We start from the raw sequence: 23,070 nt of genomic DNA, 5'->3' as shown, positions 1-23,070 counted from the left end.
ATCTGTCTTAACCTACCTAAGAGGGTCAGGGAAAGGCCTTTCTGAGGATTGGGCATTTAGATTGAGACCCGAAGGACCAGAAGGAGGCAGCCACATGAAGACTGGGGGAAGAGCAATCCAACAAGCAGAAGGAACAGAATGGTCAAAGGCCTGAGGTAGGGAGGAGCTTGAGGTACTTGAGGAACTGAAAGGGGGCCAGTGTAGGGGAGAGATCGTGGATATTGATCAGGGCCTTTGGGTAAGGGCCCTGAGTTATTGCTGATCCCAAGGACAAGCCCATCTGAATTGGTGGGAGGGTTGGCCTCCAGCCTTCTTGACCTATAAATGCCAACAGAAGACATCACCTGCCTTTTGTGCCAACAACCTGTGGGAAAATAGCACCTTTGGCAGTTATTTCCTGATTTCCTGCCCTTTTGACTCTTGGGGCAAGGAGAGACGTCTGTGAAGATAATGAATGAAAGGCACCTATTGTCTGTGGAGGAAGTGAGCTGATATAGAGTAAACAGAGATTATGATGACTCTGGAGCAAGGCCTGTGTCTAAATATTTACCAGAGTCTCAGAAATAAAATATTCTGAATATATGAGCCCCACCTTTTCTTCTGTCCCAGTCCAGGAAGTGTGATATCTGAGAGATGGGAAGTGTCAAAGATTAAACCTTTCCAAACTTCCCCTATGAAAAGATAATTTATGAAGGGAATCAAGATGCTAATTCGGGTTAAAGACCGGTTCCCCAGAGGATGAGGGAGGAATCTGAAATACAAGTGTGATGCAGATGTGAACATGCTGTTGGTGAATTTACTGTGAGATGAGGAGGGGGCTCTGACCCCACTGTGCCCCTTCAGGAAGGTTCAGGGAAGTGTGGTGCTGTGGCTTCCCTTTCTGTCCCTTGGATGTCAGTCACGTTTGGCTGTGGGGCCTCAGGCAAATCACATCACATCTGGTCCTCAGTCTTCTCACCTGTAAAATGATGAGAATAAAACCTAACTCACAGACTGTTGTGAGCACGAAATAAGATAAAGTGAATGAAGTGCCTGGCCCCACACTTGGCCTTTTTAAAAGAGGCACTGTAAAAATTAGTCATCCTCTCTCCCTTTCTTATTCTCCCCAGATGGGGCTCTCAAAGTGTGGTGCCCACACCAGCAGCATCAGTAAGATAGGGGGTCTTGTAGAAATGCAAAATTTCCAGCCCCAATCCAGATCTATTGTATCAGAAACTCCAAGGGATAGGGCTCAGCAATCTGGGGTTTAACAAGCCCTCCAGGTGATTCTGATTAGGGTGGACCAATTTAGCAAATAAAACTACAGCATGGCCAGTTAAATCTGAATTTTAGACAAACAGTGAACACTTTTTTAGTATCAGTACGTCTCATGCAATATTGGGATATACTTTTACTAAAAATGTATTTATTTATCTGAAATTCAGATTTAATTGGGTGTTCTGTATTTTACCTCAAGATTCTGATACCTGCTAAAGTTGGAGAACCACTGTGTGAGGATATCTCAAGGGAGGCATGTAGCACAGAGAAGGAGCGGAGAGGAGGCCCTGGGATATCCTGGTGTCATTCCTTAAAGCGAAGACTGAAGCTGGGAGCAGAAAGCCACCTCCAGAGCTCTGGACATTCTGGGTATTATGTGGTCCGTTAACAAAGAAAGTGGTTTCCTGAAACACATTTTCTCTTTGAGCTGTGAAGATCTTGCTCCCTCCGAGAGAAAACGACCACTCTGTCTCTTTCCTTTCGGGCACTCCATATAAACACGGGCTGTGTGAAAGCATCATCAATATTTCTTCAGAATAGCATGCCTTTGTGGGGCAAAACTTTCTTAGAGGTTTCTCACACTTGTCACCTCACTTAGCCCTTGTGAGGTAGGCAAAGACGGACTCTTTGGTTTATGGTGGAGGAAACTGGGTCTCAAGGCAGTCAAGTGACTGGCTCAAAGTCATGTAATTTACTCTGGCAGAGCCAAGATCAGAACCAGGTTGGAAGGCTCCCAGTGTGCTTAGAAGGAAGAGAAGAGAGTGAGGTCCACACCATTTACTTATGCTTTCAAATGTGATGATTGATACGGAGTACCTTTTTCAAATCCGTGTCTGCTTCTGGGAGTGAAGCTAGGAAAACACACACAGCCGTCGTCTGTTGCCTTACACAATTTTTGACTCCTGGGTTGGTGGTGCTCAGTGTACACATGCTATCTTATTTCCTAAGGGTGTGAAAGTCAAGATAAAATTAGTATGTAAACTTGAATCACTTTCTTTCTCTGGACTATAATTTTGTTTTCATTTGAAAGTGACAAGGTCGACCATAATCATTTCCCAGGTAATTCCAGCTCTAACATCAGATGACTGGGCTAAGATGTCTATTTTCTATTTCCTATCACACAAAACATAATTTTTAGTTAGCATTCAATGACATTTTTGTCTTTTTCTACATCTCCCGACAATAAATGCATAACTTCCCTGCATGTTTTGTTCTCAGGTCTGAGGCTCTGCAAGTGAATCTGAGGCACCTCTGGAATTGTTGCCCTTTACTGTTAAAGGTTTTAAAGAATTGTGTTCTGATTATAAAATTGCACAGATTGTGGAAAAATTAGAAACGTATAAAAAATACAAAAACACACTGATTGATTTCTCTTCCAAAAATAACCACTGGTAAATTTGGATATAGATATATATATACAATATATATACATACATATAAAATTTTGGGGAATCATATGATATACAAGATTGTATGTTATTTTTTTGTTTGACATTTTATTACGGTCATCTCCCCATGTCATAACAAACTCTTCAAAGATATAATGTTTTGTGCGTGTGTGTGTGAGGAAGATTAGCCTTGAGCTAACCTCTGTTGCCAATCCTCCTCTTTTTTTGCTGAGGAAGATTGGCCCTGGGCTAACATCTGTGCCCATCTTCCTCTATTTTATATGGGACGCCTACCACAGCATGGCTTGATAAGTGGTGCGTAGGTCTGTGCCCAGGATCCAAACCTGCGAACCCTGGGCTGCCAAAGCAGAGTGTGTGAACCCAACCACTACGCCACTAGGCCGGCCCCAAAGTTATAATTTTAATGGCTGTATAATATTCTATCTTAAGTGTGTACCTTAATTTAGTCAGTCATTTTCTTATTGTTGGGCATTTATGTTATTTCCAACTTTCCTATATTGTAAGTAACATGGCAATGAACATAGTAATGAAATCCTTGTATATAAATCTTTGTCTTCTTCTCTGATAATTTGCTTAAGATAGAGTCCTAAAAGTAGGGTTGTATGGTGGGAGGAGATGAGATTTTTATATGTACCAACAAACAGCTTTCCAGAATTTCTATTCTATCAGAAATATATGGGAGAACCTATTTACTTGCCAACACCAAGTATTATCACTTAAAAAATTTTGCCTACATGGTGGACTAACCCACAAAGTCCTAACCCCCTTGAGGTCTTGTTCTTACTAACAGTGAGGTCGCCATATTGACATATCAGAGCAGTTTACCCACAAAGTCCTTTCCCCCTTGAGGTCTTGTTCTTACCAACACTGAGGTCACCATATTGACATATCAGAGCAGTTCATAGTTTCTAGTGTGCTCCATTGTTCTTATGGGTCCCTTCTGGGCCTGGCAAGCCAGGTTTATTGCCTCTTCCTTAGGAAAGAGTGGTCCTTGGTGGGTCCCCGTGAAGAGTCCTGACTCCATGCAGCCAGCAGGAACAAATGCATCTCTAAGGCATTAGGTCACCATGGTTCCTGTTGTTTCTCCAAGAGGAGAAGCCAAGGATTTGGTATCACTCACTCACTCAGCAGACTTTTTTTTTTTTTAATTGATGTTTTAATGGTTTCTAACATTGTGAAATTTTTGGGTTGTACATTTTTGTTTGTCCATCACCATATATATGACTCCCTTCACCCCTTGTGCCCACCCCCACTGCCCCTGGTAACCACAGTCCAGTTTTCTCTGTCCATGTGTTGGTTTATATTCCACATATGAGTGAGATCATACAGTGTTTGTCTTTCTCTTTCTGGCTTATTTCACTTAACATAATACGCTCCAGGCCCATCCATGTTGTTGCAAATGGGACGATTTTGTATTTTTTTATGGCTGAGTAGTATTCCATTGTATATATATACCACATTTTCTTAATCCAATCGTCAGTCGAGGGACACTTAGGTTGCCTCCACTTCTTGGCTATGGTGAATAATGCTGCAACGAACATAGGGGTGCATAAGCCTATTTGGATTGTTGATTTCAGGTTCGTTGGATAGATTCCCAGTAGTGGGATGGCTGGATCATAGGGCATCTCTATTTTTATTTATTTTTTATTTTTTTTTTTTTAATTTTTTGTTTATTGCAGTAACATTGGTTTATAACATTGTAAAAATTTCAGGTGTACATCATTGTACTTCTATTTCTGCATAGATTACATCATGTTCACCACCAAAATACTAATTACAACCCATCACCACACACATGTACCCAATTATCCCTTTCACCCTCCTCCCTCCCCCCTTCCCCTCTGGTAACCACCAATCCAATCTCTGTCCCTATGTGTTTGTTTATTGTTGTTATTATCTACTACTTAATGAAGGAAATCATACGGTATTTGACCTTCTCCCTCTGACTTATTTCACTTTGCATCTGGCATCTCTATTTTTAATTCTTTGAGGAATCTCCATACCGTTTTCCATAGAGGCTGCACCAATTTGCATTCCCACCAGCTGTGTATGAGGGTTCCTGTTTCTCCACATCCTCTCCAACATTTGTTGTTTTTTGTCTTGGTGATTATAGCCATTCTAACGGGCGTGAGGTGGTATCTTAGTGTTGTTTTGATTTGCATTTCCCTGATGATTAGTGACGTTGAGCATCTTTTCATGTGCCTATTGGCCATCTGTATATCTTCCTTGGAGAAGTGTCTCTTCATTTCCTCTACTCAGCAGACTTTTATTGTGTGCTTGCCACGTGCAAGGAAAGTCCTGTGCTAAGTGGAATCAGAAATGCTCTTTGAGGGCTAGAAGATATCTGGGGGACAATACTTGTGCCAGAAACAGTTACCAGCGTGGGGCGTGACATGCACCAGGAGAGTGCAACAGACGACATGGGTAAGACATCATAGGAGGAAGAGTTCAGCTCTGGATGGTGTCAGTGGACAGATGGGACTGGCTTTCTTTTGAGGACTGAGGCATTGATTTTGTAGGCAGAACTTGATGGATAGGGAGTTCCAAGCAGAGGGAAATGGCATAATTAAAAGCAGGAGGCAGGAAAGCCAGAGCATATCTAAAAGACTGAGTCGGTGTGGTTTAGCCAGAGCATAGGGCACCTGAAAGGACTTGGAGGGACTGCTGGGTGTGGAGGAGGAGGAGGGGGCTGGATTGCAGAGACCCTTGAGGGCCTATAATTCTTCTTCCCAGTTTCTTGCTATGGCAGAGGAGTCCTCCAGTCATCAGTATTTGTTGCCTCTGCTGGTTGAGGTCACCCTCTGGGAACCCTTATAACCCCATCTCTTGAGGAGACAAATTGTTTGTGGAAGGATTTCCCACAAGGTCTTTGAGTGGCTTCTGTGGATTTCCATTTGAAATGTCTCAATCACTTTGCTATGGCGTGAGGGTATTCTGGAAGTCTTTATTCCACTGAGCCCACCAGTTCTGGGGATTTGCCGGTGAGATTGGTCAAAACTTCTTGCAGTCCACGTGCTACATGTTGGCATGTGGTTGAAGCGACGGTGCCTCCTACTCGGTAGCAGAAGTGCTATCATAACAGATGTTTAAAACTCGAGGGATTAAGTAAGGGATTTTGGAGAGATAGTCTCTTTCACTCCAAACTTTTTGTCCTCCACATCTCAGCATCCCAATTTTGTAGATAGTCACTACGCTCCTGTTCATGAGGAGAGGTCAAAACAAGTTTAAGGAGGAAGCAGTGACTTTTGATATGGTCTAGGGCAGGCTTCTCAAACTTTATTGTGCATAAGAATCACCTGGAGAGCTTATTACTCTGATTCAGTAGGTCTGGGGTGGGGACCAAAGATTTGCATTTCTCGCAAGCTCCCAGGTGAAGCTGATGCTCTTGGCTTACAGAACATTCTGTGAATAGCATTGGATCAGGGATCCCATTTCTAGGGCCAAGTTAAGGACTGATGGAGTAGTCATTAAGTAGACTAATGTCCGCCTTTTGTTCGAGCGATAGATCCCATCCTTGCTAGCTTCTGACTTCTGACATTAATAGTTAGTAGGAAGAAATGAATTTGGCCAAATGTTTTCATTTATGATTTAAGTAGTTTTCCCTTTAGAGAAGGCTCATGGGAAAACAGCAAATTTGTGCCAAACCCTGGAAGAATTGAAGTAAAAAAAATTTAAGTGATAGAGCCACTGTATTGTTAAGGCAATCCAAATTGGTATTATCAGAAATCTAAATTGCAATGAGAAGAAATCTGTTCTTGTTAAATGGTCCAAATAAGTTAAAGGCACATTCTCTTGCAGTGACAGGAATTAGAGGGACTGGCTTAGTTCTCACCACTGCCAAGGACTCATAGATGAGTGGCAGGTTTAAAAGAGGATTTGAAGCCACATGATGTTAAAACCAGATGGGAAGTCAAGAAGGGCAGCCTGCTTCGCTCTGGACAGCCCATGTCTGGAGTGGTCCATTCAGGTCTGAGGTCTACTGGACGACATAGGTGGGTTTTAGGGCAGCAGAGAGCAGAAAGGATGGTGAGATTCAAGTCCATGGCCAGTGAGAAGCAGACACTTGAGAAGAGGAAGTTTAGCCTAGAGAAGATCTGTGGGTGGACACAGCCCCTGTCCTCAGATATTGGAAGGGCTGGCTTGCGGCAGAGAGATTTGACTTGTTCTGTATCACTCCAGAGGGCAGAAGTAGGACCAGTGGGGAGATTTCAGCTCAAGGTAAAGAAGGACTTTGTAACCATTAGAGTTGTTTCATTACGGATTCAGCTGCCTTGTAAAGTGGGTAGTTCTCTGTCACTAGAGGTATACATACGGAAGCTAACCATCACTTGGGGCATGTTGTAGAGGGGATTCAAGCTGTGACACCTATGGGTCCATCCAACTCTGGAGGATTCTATGATTCTATAATTTCTCCATATGTTTCCCTTCCTGCTAACTTTCTAGGATAGGAAATTTAGGTGGTAAAATTTGTTTGTGAATTCCCTGAAGTCAAAGGAATACATAATCTTTTTGCCTTTTGTGATGTGACATTATGTTATTTCCCCAGTTACCATGCTATCAAATCTGTTGGGTTTGGTCAGACCAAACTGTGCAAGGCTCATCTTGCACAGTGACAGCAAAACTACCCAAATACTTGTCATGCTTCTTGAGCCCCATAAGGTGATGAGGAAGGTTTGGAAAGAAGTTAGTCAGAAGCAAGGTCAAGCTGGGGGAAATTTTAGATAAAGTCTAAATCCTGAACTCAGAAGGAATGTGGGAGGAAAATACAAGAAGGCCATGATGATTCATGTCACTGAGTCACTCCCTAGATGGGGCATGATTCCCACATGGGTATGAATGTGGGTGAGGAGGGGACAGAGAGAGTGTTTGGGAAATCAGAGTGATGAAAGCATTGTTAATGAGCTTCAGGGAGAGGAAGGGCAGTGTAGGTAATAAAGCAATGGTGTCTATATTAGCCTGCTTGGGCTGCCATAACAAAATACTATAGACTGGGTGGCTTAAACAACAGAAATTAATTTTCTCACAGTTCTTGAGGCTAGAAAGTGAGGATCAGGGTGCTGTCAGGGTTGGTTTCTATGAGTTCTCCCTTCCTGGCTTATAGATGGCTGCCTCCTCTCTGTGTACTCACGTGAACTCTACTCTGTCCATGTGGAGGGAGAGAGAGATCTCTGGTGTCTCTCCCTTTTCTCATAAAGACCAGTCCTATCAGATTAGGGCCCCACCCTTGTGACCTAATTTAACCTTAATTACCTTCCTAAAGACCCTATCTCCAAATACGGTCACATTGGGCGTTAGGGCTTCAACATAAGAATTTTGAGGCAACACAGTTCAGACCAAAATGGTGTCCATTGTAGTTATTGTGGATTGTCTTTGAGGGTGAAGTGATTGTCCTCTTGGAGGAAAGAAAGGACATTGGTTGAGGGCCAGCTGAGTGTCGGTCACTGCTGATTCATAATCTCATTTGACTCCTGCACAACTCTGTCATGAGAAAAGATTGAAGCTTGCAGATGTTATGATCATCCAGATAGTAAGAGGTCAAGAAAGCATTCAAAGTCTAAGTTTTAAGCTCATGCTCTCTTCTCACTAGAGGGGACTTTAACTTGAAATCTTGCTGAATTCCTATGACTAAGTCTTTAAACTTGGAGCTGCCAGGAAGACTATTGGCAGACCCATTTTGAGGGTCTGGGAAGGTCTCTGAATGGGGAAGTGAATTAATCAGTGTTGTGCTTTGGGGAGGTAACTGGCCATGTGAATGGTGGGTGACTGGAGATCATCTAGAAGCCTGCTGCCATGGTCCTGTTAAGATATATGATAGCCTGCACAAGGGCGGTATAAAAAGTGCTAGATGCCTATGATATTGTGAAGGTGGAGTCAGGGTTTTGGTAAATGATTGAGTGAGGGCCATAGGGTGAAGGGAGGAAATCTCAGATGTGGCCAAGGTGAGCAACTGGGAGAATAGTAGTGCTCTTGCAGAAATGAACCGAACCTGGGCCCGGGACATTCTGGAATCCCCAAAGCTCTCCTGCTCTCATTCCATCAGATGGTGAGGGGGGATCTCAGGAAAGCCTGCAACTACTTAAAGTCCAATGTCCCCCTTTGGGGGGATGTTGGAGAGGACCTCTTGAACTTAAGGTTAATCTAATATGGTTAATCATTACTGGTAATTATGCCCATAATAGTACAACATTAGGCTTAATAATTTATCAAGTGAGAGATGATAAATGAAAATATAGTGGCTCAGGAGAGGCAGGCTATAGGCAGAAGAAAATTTTTATTAAAAGTGGGCTGTTATCCCCACCAAGCTTTGAAGAGAAAGAGGTGGATGTATTTAAACATCCTGCTTTCCTCCCATTTTCCCCTTCTTTTTTTGAACTTGCAAAGCATTTTAATGTTTATGCTATAATGAGGATGAGATGTAGTCTGGACCAATAGAACTTTTCACACCATGAGAATTCCACTTATAGTCAGAGGCAATAGTAATTTACTTCTTTATGCAAAGTTTACTGGATCCTGTTTTTTAACTGGCAGTCTAGTGGTTAAGATTTGGTGCCGTCACTGCGGCAGCACAGGTTCATTTCTTAGTCAGGGAACTATACCACCCATCTGTTGGTTGTCATACTGTGGTGGCTGTGTTTTGCTGTGATGCTGAAAGCTATGCCACTGGTATTTCACAGAGTCACCCATGGTGGACAGGTTTCAGCAGAGCTTCTAGATTGAGACAGACTGGAAGAAAGACCTGGCCACCCACTTCCAAAAAAAATGGCCATGAAAACCCTATGCATAGCAGCAGAGCATTTTCTGATATAGTGCCGGGAGATGAGAGAATGGCACCAAAAGATGGGACAGGGTTCCACTCTGCTGTACACAGGGTCACTAGGAGTCTCAATCCACTCAATGGCACTAACAACAAATTCTTTTAACAAAGGCAAGCATGCTTATGTTTTACAATGCAATTTAAAGTACAGATAACAAAAGATTAAAACTTTTAAGTTCGTAGTTTCTCCTTCTTAATGAATGGCATCCACCCAGTTACTGAAGTCCTGAATCTAGGAGTTCCCCTTGATTACTCTTTCCCTCATTTCCCAACCTGATCCATCAACAAGGCCTGTCAACTTTGTTTCTCAAACATTCCTCCAATCTTTTTGCTTGCCTTGTCTCGACTGCTACCACCTGAGACCAAGCTGCTGTCCTCCCTCACCTCGATGGAACAATAGCCTCCCACATATTTCTCTGTTTTCTCCCTTGCCCCCAACACTACACTCTCCACACACTTCAGAGCAATCTTTAAAAGCAAATTAGATTTTGTTCCCTCCACTACTGAAAATCCTGCAACGGCTTCTGATTACACTTAGAATCAAATCCACGCTTCCTAGCCCGGCTTGCTGGGACCTACATGAAGTATCCCCTCCCAACTTTCCATCTCATCCTCTTGCCCACCACACTCCAGCCACTCTGGCCTTCTTTCTGCTTCTCAACCATGATGGCCTTCTCCCTTGGGAGTCTTTGCTTTGCCAGAATGCTTTCCCTCTGATCTCAGCATAGTTAACCTCTTTTGTCATTCTGATGTCAGCTTAGAGGTCACCCCCACAGAGGGACCTTTCCCCGACTCTCCAATCTAAAGTGGTCACTCATCACACCTACTCTAATCTATTCATGGCTCTTACCACTCTCTGATCTTTTATTTATTTATTTATTTCCTCTGTTAGAATATAAGCTTCTAGAAAGTAGAGATTTTGTCTGTACTATTCACAGTGGAATCCCCACTGTCTAGAATAGTGCTTGACACATTGAGCGATGCTAAGTTAATATTTATTGAGTGAATGAATGAAGGCACTTACACCACTGTCTCCTCATCATTCCAGAGACCTCCTTCTGGCCCAGTCTTCAGGGATCTCCCTCTCCTCTGACTTAGCATTTGGCACTAAGCACCCACTGCCTTATATTGGGGGATAGGGTCTGGTACAGCTAGGACAGTTTCTTGGAGTAATCTGTCTTTTGGGAAATAATGTGTTTTGTTCTAGATTTAGACCATCTTAGGGATATTAGACAAATAGCTACCAGCCTTCCCCCGTGGCTCAGCAAGAATGGGGATAATTATAGTAGTTTGGTATCAAATGCTGCTACGCCTTCTCTTCCTGAGTATAGAAGGACTCTAGAACTTTCTCTTGGACCTCAGATGCAATTGAGTTGATGGCGCAGCATCATGATTGGTCAGCACAAGATCCCTCTCTTGTTTCACCGAATATTTTTTCCTTCATCTCCCATTCACAATCCCATTCTCTTTTCGCCTTCCAGGCTTCCACTCTTAGGTATTTGATATATGTCCCTCCAGTCTGTCTTCTAACCTACGTATATCCTTGAAAAATGCAGTGTTTTGTGCATGGGTCTTTGGGGTCTCTGGGACCTTTGTAAAAAATAAAAATACTATATCGATTTAAAGACATTATTATTAACAGCATCTCTTGTTACTTGGGAGCACATGGAATCACAGAATTTAATAGCTAGAAGTCACTTGGAAGTCATCGGCCCTACCCCCTGCCTCTTTGACAAGTGAGGGGACTGAGGCCCAGAGACTTCCTTTTAAATGAATTTCTTTCAGCAAAACTGTCCACATTTACTGAGAGCCTGCATTGGTCAAGATCCCAAGCAAGGAGTGCTGGAGGACACAGAGGTGAATGGCACAGGCCCTGTTCCTGAGCCCACAGCCTCTTGGGAGACTTCAGAGGAGGCCTGGTGGGCTGTGGAGCTTCCCATGTCTTCTTCACTATTGTGCACTGAACTCACAAAGGATTCACAGATGATCTGTTTTGGGGATGGGTCCCACTACCCCTTCCCCAGTCGTCTTCTTTTCATCTTCACTAGTACCCAGGTGCCCACATGAGCCTCCTGAACCAGCGCTCCTGACAGACTCCAGCACAGTCAAGTTCCTGGCCTGCCTCTGCTCTTTCTTGTCTTTCTCTTGGCTGACATGTCTCTTCTCTCTTTGGCCCACTCTGAGTGGCCTGGTAGAGCATAGAGTCCTCACCTGACTTTCCCTTTTTGTTTCCAGATTGGAGCCTCTCTCTTTGCCAGTAACATTGGAAGCGGCCACTTTGTGGGGCTGGCGGGGTCAGGAGCAGCTTCAGGCATCGCCATGGGGGGCTTTGAATGGAACGTGAGTAACATCAGAGACGTTGTGTCCTGGAGCTGAAAGGCGCTTTAGCAGTTGACCAGTTCAATCTATGCTCAGAGATGCTCTAGATGTTAGGGAACCTCTCAGGGCCACCCTGGGTGCAGATGGAGGAGGGGCACAGCTTCAGGATCCCCTGGGTCCTGATCCCTTTACACCAAAGTAGCATGAGAAAACCACTGACATGACAGCATTGGTGTTTCTTCTCTTAAAAAGTCAAGTCCTCCTGTACCCTTTCAGCCACATTGGAGGTTTGGAAATGCTTACCAACAGATTTCCATTATTATTATTATTTTTATTTTTTAAAAGGTCTGTATGGTATTTTACTCCTTGTAAACCAGGGAAGAGGTGAAAGGAGCTGTGATGTCAGTGGTGCAGACCCTTTGGGTCCCCTGCACTGTTACCCAGCTACCATTCCTGTGGGCCAATCAGGCAGCAAAGCCCTCCTCCAGTCTCTGATGGCCACCTAAGGAGTTGTCGTCAGAGCCCAAAAAGAAAATGCTGGGTGATTGTCCTGCACAGCTGAGGATCCTGCAGGATGGGCTAAGATTCCTCCTGGTTTGACTCCACCTCTTTTTCGATTTCAGGCCCTGATTATGGTGGTTGTGCTGGGCTGGGTGTTTGTCCCCATTTACATTAAGGCTGGGGTAAGTATCTGCTCTGTTATTCCATTTCCTGCTGACAAATATATGTGTGAGCTTGGTCCTCCTGGAAGGCAGAAGAGACTTTATGGGATACGCGGCAGAGAAAGCCTGTGGCTTGGGTTTCTTTCCCAGGTTATGAAGTTCCTGACTGCTCTTGGGGGCGTTAAACAGATTCACTCAGCCACAACTTGTCCCTCTAGGAAGCCTTCCTAAGCAATCCCGTTCTATTCAGAGCCCTCTGAAGCATCACATCCCTTCATGCTTGGTGTGTACTTGCAAGATACTTGCATGCATTTGCCTATGGTACGTAATTGTCTCCTTCTGCCCCTGGAATGGAAGCTTCATGAGAAAAAGAACCATATTTCCCCCTCGTTTACATATATCAGCAGCTCTTGTTTGCTGAGCATGCAGCTGGTACTCAACTGTCAAATGCATTCTTGGTCTCTTGACTGAATGTCTCTGACATTTTACATAAGACAGCTTTAGTATCATCTGTTCCATGAGATATAATGAGCACCTTCTCCGTGTAAGTCTGTACATTAGGAGCCGAAAGCAATATGGAAGAAACACAGAGTAGACTCTGCATCTTCTGGAGGCTCATGGACTATTGGTGACACATATCTGATCCCAGGAGACAGCAGGCTCAGGGTTGAGGGAATGAGACGGAGTGTGGTTGGAATTTGAAGAAAGGAACTGGGAGAACAGTTCAGCAGGCCTGCAGCTACAATCCTTGGCAAGGCATGTGTGCAGAGCAGGGTGAAACACATGCCCAGCCTGGCCACATTGTTTGGTGCACTGAAAAGATGCCACTGTTGTTATGATGTTCACAGTAGGTGCTTTGTATAGGAGTATCTATCTATCTATCTATCTATCTGTCTGTCTGTCTGTCTGTCTGTCTGTCTATCTATCTATCTATCTATCCCCTCCTCCTCCAGGGGAAAGATTTGCCTTCTTAGTTATGTGCAGTCGTGTGTTCATTAAAAAAGGTGTTTATTGGGCACCTTCTATGTCATGGGATAGTACCCAGCTACCTCTGCAGTGGTGGGGCATGTGGGATTGAGATGAGCAAATGGCTGGCAGGATGGAGGCCATCTGTCCACATCTCGGACTTCTCTGAACAATGAGGATTAACCCTTGATCATACTTCTGACACCAGGTGGATGCCACTGCTCTGCTTGCTTGGGCCTTCTGGTCACTCTGGCTGGTGGTGACCTCCCTTACCTCCCATGCAGGTGGTGACGATGCCAGAGTACCTGAGGAAGCGATTTGGAGGCCAGCGGATCCAAGTCTACCTCTCTCTTCTGTCCCTGTTGCTCTACATTTTCACCAAGATCTCGGTGAGTACACTGCCCTGGGAGCTGGGCACTGGCTGTCTTAGACCTGCCCACACTCACTCCTCAGCACATGCTGGCCCACCAAGGGGCAGCCTATAAGTTTCTATTAACTTGGTCTCTTAGGCCTGTCACTTCTTAGGGTAAAGGCCTATTTCACGCATTAAAGAGCCAATGCATGGAACTCCTTATCCTCTATTGTGGGGAACGTTAAAAACATAAACAGGTTCAAGAAGGCTCAGTGAAAGCCATTCTTAATAGAAGATTAAAAGGCTGTTAGGGATGTCTGAGGGCTGGCCCCAACCTTAGAGGTAGCCGCGGGACTTTGTGCCCTGTCAGGGTCAGAACCTGACTCCAGCTGTCATTTCTGATTCACTTAAACATGGGAAGTCAGTGACAACTCTTGAAGGGACCTCAAAGATGCTCCTGCTTCTTTTATGGACAGGGAAGCAAAAACCCTGGAGATGGAAAGTACTTGCTCAAGGTCCTGAATCAGGAGTAGACCCCAGACCTATGGCTCCAGCTCGCTGTCCTGTTCTCTGTGCGAGGCTTCTTATATTCACTTAGAATCAGCTCCCTGGTCCCTTGGTTGCTAACCATCTAGGGGATTTCTACTCTCTCTGAATCCAACCACTAGGGTGCTCTCCCCACTGTTTAGCCTGTCTCCCTGCCAATTTGCAGAGGGCTACAGGACCCAGTTTGCAGAGCTGAGATTCCTCATAGATTGGCTGGCTATTGTGGTGTGCTTGAGAACTGTGCAGAGCTCTGGGCTGACCCACTGGAGCAAGTCTTGTATTCCTTCTCCACTTCACTTTTCCTTCCTTGAAAGTGTGCAAGTCAACACCTTTTGATGGTACAACAAAACAAATCCAAAGATCCAGGAAACAACTGAAGTTCTAGATAGTCCCCTGACAGCCCAAAAGATGGCGGAAAGAGAAAAGTTTGCTTATAGGTTTTGCCTGACATTTTTTTTTTTATCCCCGAAGTGATTGTCAGTCTGATAAATGTTAAAGCAACAGTGAAAAAAGAAAAAATGAAGAAGGAAAAATGGGAATGATAAAGAATAACAGGAAGAAAATAGGACCTTGGTCAGAAAACTACCTAGGAGGATAATTTGAGAAAGTATGGGGTTGTGGAGGAGCCTGGGCTCCTGGTCTGCTCTACTGCTCACCAGCAGGTGACCTGGTGCAAATAGCTTATTGCTTTACCTCTCTGGAGCTTAGCTTCTTCATGCGTAAGATGGCGATAACAATTCCTGCCTTGCCTATCTCACTGTGTGGTGGTGAGGATCAAATGGATTTATCTGAAAACATCAAGTGTCACTGGAATGTAAAATATGATGATGAATGTGAGAGCCCTCGACACTCCCCGTGAGAAGCCCCCTGGGTTGTCTCAGATCCCTAACCTAGCTAGAGAAGAAGACTATATATTCTGGATACTAGACCCTTATCAGATATGTGATTTGCAAATATTTTCTCCCGTTCTGTAGGTTGTCTTTTCACTTTCTTGGTAGTGTCCTTTGATGCACAAAAGTTTTAAATCTTGGTGACGTCCAAATTATCTGTTTTTTCTTTTGTTGCTCATGCTTCTGAGTCATTTCTAAGACTTCATCGCCAAATCCAAGGGCAGAGAGAAGTGGCGTTTTCTGAGATCACATAGGGAGTAGCTCCAGCTTTTCCTCTTAGTCGGCAGTTACAAAGTGTTCATTGCTCTATCAGAGGGGTTATCTCATTGGCTATCGTCGTTTTTTCTCCTTTTTCTTGTCTTTCCCCATCCAGCACCAAAGGTGAGATTGGACCAATCTCAGCATCTTGCAAAAGATCTGCCCTGGCTGAAATCTGAGTCAGGTGGGCTCTGAACTGAGCCTTCTGCTCTCACTAGGTAGGGTGCTGAAAAAATAGCTGCTAGTGCTTCCATTTCCTGATTACTTGAAGTTGACACAACAACAATGTTAAATAACATTTGCAATTTTTTTATTTTGGAAAATGTCAAACATACACAAGCAGAAATAGAATAGTATAATGAACACTCATGAATCTAATACTCATCATTTGGCTTTAATAATTATAAAGATTTTTCCATTCTTGGTTCATCTATCCCCTTCCACCTTTTTTTCCCAGCAGTATTTTAAATCAAATCCCAGACATCATGTCATTTCACTGTAAATTCTTCAGAATGCTCCTTTGACTTTTAAAAGACTTAACCATTATGCAATTATCACACAACAAAATTTATAGTGATTTCTTAATTTAGGTAGTTTAATACCTGATCCATATCCAGATTTTCCTGATTATCTAAAAAATGTCTTCTTACCAGTTGATTTGTTTGACTCAGGATTGAAATGAGGTCTACACATTGCATTTGATTGTATTTTCTTTAAAGGAAATACATATCTATATATCTATCTATATCTACAGCCTATCACAATTATTTTTTCCTTTTATGTTACTGTCTTCTAGTCTTGGCCTACATGCACATACATTTGTTTTTTGATTGAGGTTTTTTTTTGTTGTTGTTGTTGAGTTGAAAGAGTTCTTCATATATTCTGGATACTAGACCCTTATCAGATAAATAATTTGCAAATATTTTCTCCCATTCTGTAGGTCGTCTTTTCACTTTCTTGATAGTGTCCTTTGATGCACGAAAGTTTTAAATCTTGAAGTTCAATTTATCTATTTTTACTTTTGTTGCTCATGCTTTTGATGCCATTCCTAAGAATCCATTGCCAAATCTAAGGTCATGAAGATTGACTCTTATGTTTGTTCCTAAGAGTTTTATAGTCTTAGTCTTAGGTCTTTGATCCATGTTGGGTTAATTTTTGTATATGATGTGAGGTAGGGGTCCAACTTTATTCTTCTGCATGTGAATATCCAGTTCTTCCAGCACCATTTGTTGAAGGGACTATCATTTCCTCATTGGGTGGTCTCACACATATGTTTTTTACACAACTCAGTGAAGACATGCTCTAGTCAAATGGCGCATAGGGCTTTGTCTTGGAGTTGAGACTGACATCCAGAATTTTTGCTCCCTCCCTGCCCAGCTTCCTGACTCAAACTGCTACTTCCCTTGATTGGTGCCTTTGTAATTTCCCTGCCAATGTGACGATTCCTCCTCCTTCACTTTCTCCTCCCCTCCTTTAGGTTGAGTTTTAAATTACAAGATGAAAACCCTGGGCTTTTCAGTCCTATTTCATTAGAGACCAGTGTACAGAGTCTGCACCAAGTGCTGGGAAGGGTGGAGAAATCAGGCTTCCTGAGGTTGGTGAGGGAATTGCTCCTCCTCTGTTCAGCTTGTGAGGTGGCACCTGTCTAATGAGCATGTAGAGGAGGGCACTGGGATTCCCCTTCTTGGAAGCAAGCCTTCTCCAAGTCCACAGTTCAAGCCAGTGAAGGTCTGTTGACTGCAGTTGCCATGGAAAGGGCACTCTTTGCCCTTGGAGCTGATGTAGGGGTAGTCATATAAATAAACTAAAAGCCCAATCACACTCCCTGCCTTCCCGATCACCTCACCTATTGTTCGGGTTACTGATTAAACCTCTTTGGACTTGGGAGCCCCCAAGTAGCTGAGCTCAGGTCCTGATGGAGCCCATTCCCCAGCAGTCAGCTTTTTCTGAATTTTCCTTTTGAATAGTACTTGATGTAGGCTGCTCCTTCTTTGTGTAATTTCTGGGGCTCCTTGCTGGAGGCCTTGCCCAGCTGTTCCACCTGCTCCTCAGAGCCAGCGATCCCTTGAATAATGCAAAAGAAGGATGATAGCTGCCCTTTATTTAGTGCCAGTCTCTTCAATTAGTCTCCAATAGGGGCTTTACTCATTCCATCTCCAGTTCTCGTAAGAGTACTGCAGGAGTAGGGATTTTTTTAAGTTTTATTTTCTACTTCATGGAAGAGAAAACTGAGTCTCAGAGAAGTTAGGTAATTTGTCCCAAATCACATGGCTAGTGAATGGCAAAGCTAGGATTAGAACCCAGGTCTCTCTAGTCCCAAAGTCTGTGTTCTCCTCATGTATCTGCTCTGTGCTTGGATGGGATGAAGGCATAGGATGACAGAATGGCATAGATCATCTAGTCCTATGTCTTGTGCTCTCATTTTATAGACGGGGAAACTGAGGTCCATATTGGGGAAGGGACTTTGTGGGGTTAAACAGTAGCAGAACTAGGATGGGAAGCAGGTTTCCTGATACAGAATCCAAACCATTTGACATTATGTGCCCCCTACTTTCTGTGTCTCTCCTTCCTCTAGTACAGAGTAGGTTAAAATTCAAGACCTTGTGGAAAATTAAGATAGCCAGTTAAATGATCTTCCAATATAAATGAGTTTCTGAGAGTAGGATTTGAGAAGACTGAGGAGAGAATATCCGCACACACTGAGTGTATGAAGGATATGGAGAAGGGACATTCTAGGCAGAGGGGAAGGGCAGGGAAGGGTCAGACAGGTAAGCTTTCGTCTTTATAAAATTGGCTCACTTCAGGTTCACCATGGGTCATAAGGCATGGAATCTTTAAAAGAATTACACTGATGTCAACTGTGCCTGCCAGGAGCACACATTAAGATACACTTGAGTTCAGGGTTCATGGACAAAAGAAAAGAATTGCTAGTTAACAAAGTAGGGTAGTCAGGTCTTTACATTGCACACAAAGATTAATCAATTTTGTTGTGTGTGGAGAGGCATGGGGAGTTTGTGGTGGATGAGAAAAGGAGAAGAGTGGCCTTGTGAGATCCATGTCCAGACAGCGAATAACCAGGGACCCACCAGCAAGTCTTGCAGAAGAATGTAGGGATCCAGTGGGTGTGTAATTGTTGGAAGAGAGAAAGCAAAATGCATTTCAGGTGCAGGGCCCAGGCCATTGGGCAGTGGTGGTGTGGAGTCTTGGCTGTGGCTGCCATCTTGTGGCCACGTCCTTCAGGGCTCTGAGATCCAGACTTGATTATTCCTCCATGCATGCCTCTGAATTTTATTGGCTCCACCTGAGCACACTGCTTTATCGAGTTCTGAGAAGCATTCTGCTCTGTAAAATTTCTTGGCATCATGTATCTTTTTCAAATGTGCACGATCACTTGAGATAAAGCCTCAGATTTTATGAATTACACGTGATGACTAAATATCCCTGTTTATGTTTTCTGGGGCTATTATCACAGATCACAACTGCAATAAACTTTTACAGCAACTCCACTGTCCATTTTGGATCCGTGGGTGAAAAAGACAGCAATGGGGCTGTCTATCTCAACCCTCATTGCCAGGCAGGATTTACCAGGTGCTCGGATAAAAGTAAGACCAGAATGGGCAGCAAATACATGCATATAAAATCACAGGATCTCAAAGCATCAGAGTTGAGATGAAGCAACCTGCCCAAGGCTCACGGTCAGAGACTCAGTCACTCTAAGAGGTTTTCCGATTGGATCTGTAATTTTATTGTTCCCCATGAGTCCCGTGGACATTGTTCAGCCAAACTTTCAAAGTTATGGTAACAAAGCTCTTGGGCTAAATCCCACTTCCTGTCTGTTTTTGTAAATAAAGTTTTACTGGAACACAACCACACTCATGTGTGGATGTATTGTTCATGGCTGCTTTCATGCTTCCATGGTAGAGTTGAGCAGATTGGACAAAGAACGTATGGCCAGCAAAGCCTAAAACATTTATGATCTGATCCTTTACAGAAGAAGTTTGCTGACCCCTGGTCTAGAGGACTGTGATTTTCTATTTCACTTCAAGTTGGTTTTGCCTAGCAGCATTGGGAAAATTTGCTTTTTTCTTTCCCTCCCACCCTCCCTCCCTCTCTCCTTTCCTTCCTTCCTTCCTTCCTTCCTTCCTTCCTTCCTTCCTTCCTTCCTTCCTTCCTTCCTTCCTTCCTTCTTTCCTTCCTTTTTTTCCCTTTGTTAAAGGCTAAGAGTAGTTTAGAGAAGGAGCAATCTGGGATGAGCTGTGAAACAAATGGTCTCATAGGAATATAGGGGAGTTCTTTTATATCAAAGCTGGTGGTATAGTCCTTCTCCAGTCCTCTATTTTTATAAATCAAAAAAGTAATGACATACTTAAACATACAGAAAAATACAAATAATAATAGAGCAAATACTACTACCCAGATTCTATAGATATAAACAGTTTATCATTTTTTAAAAAAAGAAATTAAATGTTACACAGGAAGGCTTATCTGTATCCTTCCTTGACCCTATTTCTTTCCTTCTTAAAAGGTAAATGCTATCTTGAACTTGGTATGTATTCTTGGTCTATGTTTATATATATATATATATATTTATATATATATATATATTTATTTATTTTGTATAAATAAAATAAATAAATATATATATATTTATTTATTTTGCTGAGGAAGATTTGACCTGAGCTAACATCTATTGCCAATCTTCCTCTTTTTGTATGTGAGCCGCTGCGACAGCATGGCTACTGACAGACGAGTGGTGTAGGTCTACACCTGGGAACCGTACCTGGGCCACTGAAGTGGAGTGTGCTGAACTTAACCAGTTGGCCACTGGGGCTGGCCCTATGTTTTTATATTTTTACTATATATATGTGTGTACTTACATATCCACAAAGAATATATTATGTTTTTAAATTTCTTCTCCCTCCACCTTTGAAACTGTAAGGAAAATGTAATAATGGTATTTAAGAAAATCTGGAGGGGCAAAGCATGCGTAATCCTATAACTCTAATACAGACGTTTTCATATTTTGGCCTTGCCCATATTGTGTGCTTTCATTTACAGAATTGCAATCAGAGTATGCATAACATTTTGTGGTCTTTCTCCCCACTCTTAGCATCAAACTGTACACGTTTTTCCATGTTTCCATCTTCAGAATTATTATTTTTAGGGACTGTAGAACATAATTGTTGATATACAATTTTCAACAAGCCATTTAAAAGTCCTCTGGTAGACAAAAAGCTCTTGATGGTGGTCATCCTGGGGTCAAGCAATGATAATGTGGTCACTTTTACTTTTTGATGAATAACTTTCTATGCTGTTTGTTTTTTAACTATACACATAAATTATTTTATTTTAAAAGTAATTAAAAAATTGTTTTTGATTAAAAAATACCTTGCTCTCTGCAGAAAATATTCCAGAAAGGAGGACCTTTACCTTTCAGTGTTGTGGAAAGGTCATTGAACTTGGAAACAGAAAACCTGTATTTTAGCTCTTGAGCAAGTCATTAACTTTGTGTCTCTCATTGGTAAAGTGGAGCCAATTTACCTGTCCCATTACCTTGTTTTGAGGATCCAAACAATGCTTGTCTCTGAAAGCCCTTGGTAAACTATAAAACCTCCTAGATATGGAGGGAAAAAATCCCTAGTGAAGAAGGATAAAGTTTGGGCACCTAGGGGGTCCAAAGACTCGTGTCAGAGCGCTTGGGCTAAAGTGAGTTTAGCTGTGGTATCCCCGGGCACTCCTGCTGGCTTTTGGGGTTCCAAGGGCAGAAAGAATTTGTCCTTGAACTTAGGAATGACTCATGGGAGGAAGAATTTGTTAAGTTTCTTCAATTCATGAGGGAGGATTTCTTAGAATTCTTTATCTGCCCTGCTAGCTGGAAATAGAGTATATAAAACAAAATTTCTATTATCTCAACACTTTCAGTAAGTCTTTATATATTATTATAGCATTATCTTAGGAGTTATGTGTTACTTATTTGTGACTAAAGACAGCAAGGCAAATATTAATGAGGGTATGACAGTCGTCTATGGCGTCTTGTCATAAAGCATTACATATTAACTACTCTGGAGAATAAACCAACCAAGGGCATTTTTAAGGCAGTAGCAGCCTTGGAATCTTTTTATAGCTCACTTATGCTTATTAGCTAATCCACCAAATCAAAAGTGTATGCACTTAACAGCATTCCGTTGTAATCAACGAATGGGGCCCTTTCAATTGAAATAAATTTATGTGATGATATAGAGGCATGGGAGGGGAGGGACTGGGAATATGAATACTCATCACAATTTCAAATGGCCTAGTGGGCAGAGTCAGGAAGGAGTGGTTATTTCACCCTAAACAAGGCTAACATGCAGCTGAAGGCTCTTTCTTCCTCTTCAGCCACTGCAGAGGGGAGAGTCGAACAGATCCAGAACCTGGGAGGCGAATGCTCTTCTTGTCTACAGGACTTTCCCACTTCTAGCTACTGAGAATCACCCTGGGAGGGGAGTCTCTTTCTAAGTCACCATCTCTCTCCTCACTTCCTGGCTCTGCTTCTCCTCCTTCCCCAGGAAAGATGCTGACATTGGGTCCCCTGGGGCTAAGAGAATTTGTAGGGGAGCTAAGGCACCAGGTCATCAAGAGACCCATCTTGGGGGAGGGGGTCATGCATTAGCACATAAACATGGAGTTATTGTAAGACAAGCTCTCTGCCATCTAAAAGAGGCAGGGAATAGGAGATTTGGTTGGTGAGGAACTGAACCAATGGAAGGCCCTGAGGAGCTGCCAAGAAGTAGAGAGGGGAAGATAAGAATAGAGAAGAGACGCAAGGGCACTATTCCCCAGGGCTCTGACTGGGTGGCCCTTTACATGCCCTGAAATGTAGTAGGTTTTGTGCAATAAAAGAGCTCATGCATTGCATCTAGGGGAAGTCTAGTTTCTTTTGCACCTAGAGACTTGAAAGCAAAAGATTCACCATGATCATCCCTTAATACTACCCCTCCTGGTACTATTTTGGAGCTGCCATGAAAATTCTTTTTGGGTGACCCCAGCATTCTCTGTTGGTTTAAATTAGCAATGACACCGTCCAGCCAGGTAGAAAGTTCTTTATGGGGCTAAATGAGGCAGGGAGGAAAAAAAGAACTGCATCAAGAAATGGGGAATTCAGGGGTGAAGAAGGAAAAATTCTCCCTAAAGTTACAAGAGATAGTCTAGATGAAACCACCTAACACCAAGCCTGCCATGCAAGAAGTTCTTGGTGATGTTCTGGTTGTGTTTGAGTCAAGATGGACTCCACTGGGGCTGGGAAGGTAAAATGATGTTGGTAAAGTTACTCTCCACTCGAAGAGATGGGGGCTTTCTCTGTCATGGACTCTCTAGCACTCAAACTTGGTTTTGGGAATAGATCTGATAATCCTTTGAACATTGATGTAAATGATGGATAATAGCTTAGTGCAGCAGTCCACTGGTGGGTTGGGAGGAACCTTATGGTGTTAATAGTTGCTTGGCAAACAGAATTCCATAGTTAAATAAGTTTGCAAAGGGTCATTTATCATATTCCTCTCCTGAGGATTCACAATATATTAAAGACTCAGAGAAGTAGTGTGGTAAAGAAAATGCC

General features: G+C 43.0%; 1 protein-coding gene across 1 annotated transcript in view; it reads left to right on the top strand.

Annotated features, from left to right (window-relative positions):
* Positions 1 to 23,070, top strand: part of SLC5A1 (solute carrier family 5 member 1) — a 58,305-nt gene that overhangs the window by 14,908 nt on the left and 20,327 nt on the right. Inside the window, exons 3-5 of the mRNA XM_087423613.1 lie at positions 11,716 to 11,820; positions 12,423 to 12,482; positions 13,712 to 13,816. Of these exons, the coding sequence (XP_087279739.1) occupies positions 11,716 to 11,820; positions 12,423 to 12,482; positions 13,712 to 13,816 (270 nt within the window). The remainder of the gene's footprint in view (positions 1 to 11,715; positions 11,821 to 12,422; positions 12,483 to 13,711; positions 13,817 to 23,070) is intronic.

The sequence above is a fragment of the Ceratotherium simum genome, chromosome 35 (assembly GCF_057802395.1).
Source record: "Ceratotherium simum simum isolate JZ-2026a chromosome 35, ASM5780239v1, whole genome shotgun sequence".
In the NCBI taxonomy this organism is placed as follows: domain Eukaryota; kingdom Metazoa; phylum Chordata; class Mammalia; order Perissodactyla; family Rhinocerotidae; genus Ceratotherium; species Ceratotherium simum.
This window is presented reverse-complemented; position numbering and strand designations above follow the sequence as displayed.